Source organism: Octopus bimaculoides, chromosome 5 (genome assembly GCF_001194135.2).
Source record: "Octopus bimaculoides isolate UCB-OBI-ISO-001 chromosome 5, ASM119413v2, whole genome shotgun sequence".
NCBI classification, from domain to species: Eukaryota; Metazoa; Mollusca; class Cephalopoda; order Octopoda; family Octopodidae; genus Octopus; species Octopus bimaculoides.
In genome coordinates, this window is record NC_068985.1 from 9406169 (window position 1) to 9414073 (window position 7905).

Here is a 7905-nt window from a genome sequence, read left to right on the forward strand (position 1 = left end):
AGCTTGCAGTGAAGAGGTCACAGCAAAATCTGTGCTTAGAACACAGAGAGGGGACAGGTTACCCCTAATCTGATCAACCCAAAATGAAATGCTGCATGTTTTGTGGTGCTTCTGAGACCCTGCTGAGACCCCCTTCGGTCATGACTGACTATGGGATTGCACCTAGAAAGTTACCCTCCCAGGCACAAGTACGGGCAAGGTTGTTTATGGAAGACCAGCAGTTGCCCATGCATACCGACCTCCCCTCTCCACGCCACCAGTGTATTCCAAGGGAAAGGCAAAGACAGATACAACTTGGCACCTGTGATGTCACAACTCATTTCTACAGCTGAGTGAACTGGAGCAACGTGAAGTAAAGTGTCTTGCTCAAGAAGACAACACACAACCCAGTCCGGGATTCGAACTTACAACCTCACAATCGTAAGCTTGACGCTCTAACCACTGAGTCATGCACCTTCACTTCTCTGAGACGCAGTGGTATCATAAAAGATAAGACTTGCCATAAATATGAAACACCTATTTCCTACTTTGTTTTTTGATACAACTGAAAGCAACAGTCATTGGTATACATTGGATGTTCAAGATCCAATCTCTCCCACGTAAGAAAGGCGACTAAGCAGAAGCTTGAGCTTAAATTAATGCAGAACATCCCAAAATCCATCATCATCATCGTTTAACGTCCGCTTTCCATGCTAGCATGGGTTGGACGATTTGATTGAGGACTGGCGAACCAGATGGCTACACCAGGCTCCAATCTGATTTGGCAGAGTTTCTACAGCTGGATGCCGTTCCTAATGCCAACCACTCCAAGAGTGTGGTGGGTGCTTTTACGTGCCACCGGTACAAAGGCCAGTCAGGAGGTATTGGCAATGGCCATGCTCAAAATGGTGTTTTTTACGTGCCACCTGCACAGGAGCCAGTCCAGCAGCACTGGCAACAACCTCACTTGAATGATTTTCTAACGTGCCACCAGCCCAAGTGCTAGAAGGTGATGCTGGTAACGATTACACTCTAATGGTGCTATTTATGGGCCACTAGCATGGAAGCCAGACAGCTGCTCTGGTAATGATCATGCTTGGACATTGCTGTTAGTGCTCTACTGGCGCAGGCGCCAGTCATCGAATATGGTTCAATTACGATTTCGATTTCACTTGCCCCAACTGGTCTTCGCAAGCAGAGTTTAGTGTCCAATGAAGGAGAGGTTGGCATGGGTGCCAAAACAAAAAATAAATATTTCAAAGAGAAGAGGTTGGAAGCAAGAACTTTACCTGTTTAGGAATCTGTCCAAAATTATTGATGAAGCCTATTGTAGCATTCTTCTTGAGAGGATCTTCAATACTGTAAATATCGACATTTCCTTCATAGAACAAATAGTGGAATACATTGGTGGCATCCACAGCAGGGCGTCCACGCTGCTTGTAGCCAAATATCAGATCAATCCATTCGTGTAGGTGACTGCTGACATAATCACATTCAAGGGCCTGAAAAAGAAATTAATAAAAAAAATATATATATAATAAACAAAAGAGCAGTAAATAGGTAAATATATGGTCATGGTATGAACCTAAGTCAACATTGCAACCACAAGGTCCAGTGGTGGCCCATATGCCTCAATGACCCAGAGCTCCATATCAGTGGAGCACAAGCCCCTGATGAGGCTTCCAATGGTCAAAGGATACAGACCAGAGTAACGTGGACCATCTCTTCACGGGCGTAAAAAGGGGTTTGCATTGCTGGAATATAATTTCTAACACAGACAGATGCAAAACTGTCTTCACCAATGCAACAGAACTAAAATCTTATCTTCTACACAAATGTACAGGTTGTTGTACCAGTTAATGGTTTCAATAAAGACAAGCATAAAACACCAGGGTTTATCACGTGCTAAGGGGAGTGGATGGAAAATGGTCTGGGAAGCACCAGACAAGATTAACAGTTACTGTATTTTCTGACATACAAGTCAGCATAGTATGTAGTGTCAATATATACTTTGGACATTCATATATCACCACTTTCTTTCCAAATCCTGCAGCATTTCACGTACAATATTTGTTCCTCCAAAGCTGTCTTGGTGAATAAGTCAACCATCCTATTTTGGCTGTAAATTTTGGTCAGAAAAATTCAATTTGTATGCCAGAAAATACAACAAAGAACATTTTATAGAGTTTACATTATTTACATTCAATGGATATTTATCCTCATCTTGTTTGTTGGTAACATAGCATTTCGGCTGATATACCCTCCAGCCTTCATCAGGTGTCTTGGGGAAATTTTAAACCTGGGTCTCATTCCTAAGGTATTTTTCGATGTTGTTGTTGTTGTTATTATTATTATTATTATTATTCAGGTCACTGCCTGGAATCAAACTCGGAATCTTGGGGTTAGTAGCCCACGCTCATAACCACTACGCCATACCTTAGGAATGAGAACCCAGGTTCAAAATTTCCCCAAATCACCTGATGAAGGCTGGAGGATATATCAGCCGAAACGTTGTGTTAACAACAAACAAGATTAGGACAAATATCCGCCAAACGTAAATAATGTACATAATTCCTCATCTCTTAATGTACATAATTCCTCATCTCTTAGATATAGAACTGTATTTTATAGAATCAACTTAAGAAAAGGACATAGATCAACTTCTCCCTCTAGAGACTCAAGGTAGCACTTTGAATAATTCTTAGCAGCCTGTCTAGCACCTCATGTCATGGTTACCATAAGGTTTAAAAATATCTGACAGAATAAGTGGCTATATTAGTTCACTAAGCAGCCACTTTGTTTTGGTTTCTGTGGCATATGCATCTCACGACGCCAGATCAAACAGACCCTGCTTTAGAAATGTATTACTTAGTATACGTTATACAATTTTGCTCTTCACTTTTCGTTGTTTATTCTATATTTTCGGTATATATTTAGCCTGTGTCCAGAAATCCAGACCACGTCTAATCCCAAGGTTGTTGGATAAGAGGTTCGGTACCTGTAGTAGCAACCACTGACATTACCATTACTGAAAGACTTTCAGCCCAAGTCACTTCCTTGACCTCTGTTCTGTGTTGATATATTACCAGAATATATTACTAGAAACCACCATTAATTCCAAGATGTTAATCATTTTATCATTGATTAAGACAAAAAGAAATGGTAAAAAGAACCATTATGCAAATAAGAAGAATTCTGGAACTTACTTCTCTGTGAACACGAATAAATTCTCGGGCATCTTCTTTTGACCATGTTGGAAGGTTAACATTCCCTAAGGTCACACCATTTTGTTTGCTACCTGTAAAACAGAAAAGAGAAAGTTTCTAACAGAATGAGAAGTGGTTCTTAAAGAATTGGAAATATGCAACAGAAAAAGATAAGCCATCAGAAGAACAGCTAAGGGTCTGCAAACTAGTGGTAAATAGTCGCAAATCCAGAGAAGCAGAGACTGCTTTTGTAGTTCTAGAAGAGCAAAAAGAGAAAAACAATGGCTCTAAGAACAGATATTATGGCATGATGGTGAGTGGATTTTTTTCTAAATACCCAAATAGCTTTTTGCAGGAATGCAGTGGATATAACAGCAGCAGAATATTCCAGAAAGATAGAGATATAATCATGATGCTCTTTTTTTTTAGTCATACCACAGAACTAGACAGGCACAGGCTCAAAGGTGCAATGGTTGTGTGATTAAGAGGTTTGATTCCCAACTACATGGTTCGGGGGTTCAGTCCCACTTTGTGGCAACTTGGGCAAGTGTCTTTTAATATAACCTCAGGCCAACCAAAGCCTATTCAGTTGATTTGGTAAACAGAAACTAAAAGAAAAGATAGTAATATGTGTGTGTGTGTGGGTCTGTGTCTTTGTGTTGGTCCACCCCAACCACTCGCCAATCAGTGTTGGTTTTTTTACATCCCAATAACTTAGTAGTCCAGCAATGAGAGACCGACAGAACAAGTATCAGACTTAAGAAAAAATAAGTACAGGAGTGGGGGTGGGGTCAACTGTTTGACTAAACCCTTGAAGGCGGTGTTCCAGTATGGCCGCAGTCCAATGATTGAAACAAGGAAAAGATAGAACAACACTGAGTATACATCATCAACTTCTTACCGAGATCAAAATTGTTGGCATTGAGCAGGAAGTCTGGCAAGTAGAAGAATTCTGGAATGAGTTCCTTAACATCTGCCATGTTGTGTTTAGATGCTGACAACCAGCACTCTTTGACACTGTGGAACATTCGGTCTGCTAAGTCGAAATGACCACCCTTAAAGAAAAAGAAAAAGACAATGGAAATATAAACAGATAACAGATACATACTGACCATATTTGGTAAACAATTATAACACAATGCATGATGGGTAAAACAGATACATTATAGTGTGGGCAAGGCTATGTGAGTGTGAAAATTGCTTTGCAACCATGAGGTCTCTGGTTCAGTCCCACTACAGAGCACCTTGGGCAAGTGTCTTCTACTCAAGTTCAAGGCTGACCAAAGCCTAATGAGAGGATTTGGTAGATGCAAACTGAAAGAAGCCAGCAGGATGTGTGTGAGAGAGAGAGCATGTGTGTACCTTTGTCGGAGGCGCAATGGCCCAGTGGTTAGGGCAGCGGACTCGCAGTCGTAGGATCGCGGTTTCGATTCCCAGACCGGGCGTTGTGGTGAGTGCTTATTGAGCGAAAACACCTAAAGCTCCACGAGGCTCTGACAGGGGATGGTGGCAAACCCTGCTGTACTCTTCCACCACAACTTTCTCTCTCTCTTTCTTCCTGTTTCTGTTGTACCTGTATTTCAAAGGGTTAGCCTGGTCACTCTGTGTCACGCTGAATCTCCCCGAGAACTATGTTAAGGGTACACATGTCTGTGGAGTGCTCAGCCACTTGCACGTTAATTTCACGAGCAGGCTGTTCCGTTGATCTTGATCAGATCAACTAGAACCCTCGTCGTCGTAACCGACAGAGTGCCAACAACAATACCTTTGTCTTGAGGTCAAGTGATAATGGTAAACAAAAATCACCATCTTACAAGTGAAACTGTCCATTGCCAGTCTTTGTGAAAAACATGTCTGGCTACAGGAAAAAGCTACCTTGCTTGGAAATAGATAGTGTAAGGGTTGTTGACAGGAAGAGCATCCAGTCATAGAGAATCTGCTTCAACAATTTACATCCAGCCCATGCAACGTGGACATGATGAGTAAACAAGCACAATACAGAATGTGAAAAATAATTAAGTAGAGTACAAAATGTGTGATGGATAATTAGGCAGAGTACAATGCATGCTGGGTAAATAATTTTCAGATATTTGCACAAATTTTCTTAGGGAAATTCATAAAAAACTGAAAGGAAGTAACATGAATAATAAATTGTTTGAACTAACCTGTAGTTTGAGAAAATGTTGTGTAAATGGTTCCATTCTCACTAAATATGAAGCTACAATCATGGCTGAGGAATAGTGAGTGCCATAATGGTAAGGTGGAGTCTCTCCTGGAATTAAGAACCATTGGGCAACTATTAAGATTATTCTGGTTTCTTAGATAGATACATGGACAATTCTTTATTTAGAGAAGAGGAATGGGCAACAAAATTTCTTTAAATTTTTAAGAATTTATTTTGAATTAATTATTAGATTTAGTTGAGCTAAACTAGGCACAGGCATAGCTGTGTGGTTAAGAAGCTCACATTGAAACCATGGTGGTTTAGGTTCAATCCTCCACTGGGCAAGTGTCTTCTATTATAGGCCTGGGCCAACCAATACTTTGTGAGTGAATTTGATGGACAGAATCCATACACACATGATGGAAGAACTCATCATGTGTGTATGGGTATGCCTTCATGTTTGTCCCACCACTACCACCGCTTCACAATTAGTTTTCATTTATCTATGAGGTCATAACTTAGAAGTTCAACCAAAAGATCCAATATAATAAGGACCAGACTTAAAAAATAAATACTGGAGTTGACTTTTTGTGACTAAACTCTTCAAGGCAATAAACTCCTTATGACTCTAGTTCAGCGACTCTGGTCCAGCGACTCTGGTCCACAGACTCTGGTCCAAAGACTCTGGTCCAATGACACTAGTTCAACAGCTCTAGTTCAATGACTCAAACAAGTAACAGATTAAAAAAAAAAAATGAAGATAAATTTACAAATTAATTTCAGCAGAATCAAAATTATGGAATTTCATTAAAATACAGGAAATTAATAAGACAACAAACCCATGTACTTACCCTGGGGATCATCCCAGTCATGGTACCGCTTTTTGAATTGTTTTAACCGATCTGGTGTCTGAGCACCCATTGGTTTAGAAAGATCTCGAAAAGAAGCTGGATTTGTCAGATCAAGTTCCTAAAACAGAAAGAGGAACATGGCCTTTATGTATGTTTATGTTTCCCCATGGCTGTGTGTATGTGTGGTTGTTTATGTATGCGTATGTGTGTGTTGTAGTGTTTGTTGTTTAGACCCAAGATAATTTTCATCAACCAGAATTACAATCAAAAGCATCCCAGCTTAGCATACACACATATCTGTGGGTAGGAGTGAGCTGCAAACATTTAAACAAACAGTTTACTATGCTACCATAGTTTTAATCAAGTCTTCCATATAATGAATTCTCAAATTCATTAAGATATCACTTAATTGAACTAATATTAAAACAATAAAATTTTGGATTCCAAGAAAACTTGTGGTTCAACCACATGATTCCAGGTTCCATGACCCCTTGGGTGACGTGTCCTCTACTATAGCCTCAGGCCAGCCAAAGCCTTGTGAGTGGATTTGGTAGATGGAAACTGAAAGAAGCTTGTTATATATATATACATATATATATTTATATATGCTGGGTGGTTGGTATTAGGAAGGGCATCCAGCAGTAAAAATCCTTCCAAAATGGACACAGAAGTCTGGTGTAAGCTCCTGCCTGGCCAGCCCCTGTCAAACCATCCAAAATGATGATGACGATATATCCATGTGTGTATGTGTCATTGTCAACAACAACAACAAGAACAACAACAACACCAACACCAACAACACCAACAACATGGAAAAATACCTTAGGAATGAGAACCCAGGTTTGAAATTTCCCCAAGACACCTGATGAAGGCTGGAGGGTATATCAGCCGAATTGTGTTAACAACAAACAAGATGAGGAAAAATATCCGTCAAATGTAAATAATGTAAATAATGAATAGAAAGCTCATTTGCCAATGTAGAATATCACATTTTGTAGCTGTGGCTGCTCATCGAAGACTGCACGTCTGTGTGTAAGCATTTGTATACACATATCTACATGTGTAGCAGAGTGTGATATTACGTACATTGCTAATATACACTGATGTACAGAAGGGTCTTTGACAGATAATTAACATGACAAACGCAACGACATTAACTTTGTTCCTTACCTCACTGTCATAATCCGCTAAAATCCAAGGAAACACAGGATACTGCATCAGATCATTGTACGAGCGTCCAGCAAGAGTGTTTAAATGCATCAAGTATTGAAAGTTGTTAATTTCGCCTCTCTGGTGAGGGGGAAAAAAGGGGGGAATTGATTAAAATTTGTGGAAATAACTCACAATAAATGTGGATGAGAAAGAGATACGGTAACTGATAAGAAAAAAGGATGTCTAATCTCTGATGAAAAGGAAGGTTTGTTCTCAACAGGGATTAATGTAACTCACAAAAAAACGGTTAAATTCTTAATAAACAGTCACCTGGTGTCAATCAAGAAGTCCAAAAGAGGTCGGACTGTTCTTACTGCCAAGGGCAAGTGGCCTCTCCCAGTTTGTGATTGTGAAGTTAGACCAAGTCACTCTGGCCATTCTCACAAATTTACTGAAGGGCAGCACCTCTCCAGCCCACTTCATATTTTTCCCCATGTAGAAAAAGGCGCAGGAATGGCTGTGTGGTAAGTAGCTTGCTTACCAATCACATGGT

At 40.1% G+C, this 7905-nt stretch overlaps 1 protein-coding gene across 1 annotated transcript in view; it reads right to left on the bottom strand.

Moving 5' to 3' along the window:
* LOC106877294 (WD repeat and FYVE domain-containing protein 3) overlaps positions 1-7905 on the bottom strand; it is a 293546-nt gene that overhangs the window by 15767 nt on the left and 269874 nt on the right. The window contains exons 55-60 of the mRNA XM_052968010.1: positions 7371-7490; positions 6201-6318; positions 5351-5457; positions 4087-4240; positions 3186-3277; positions 1269-1481 (exon numbers count right to left, since the gene is read on the bottom strand). Coding sequence (XP_052823970.1) covers positions 1269-1481; positions 3186-3277; positions 4087-4240; positions 5351-5457; positions 6201-6318; positions 7371-7490 — 804 coding nt within the window. The remainder of the gene's footprint in view (positions 1-1268; positions 1482-3185; positions 3278-4086; positions 4241-5350; positions 5458-6200; positions 6319-7370; positions 7491-7905) is intronic.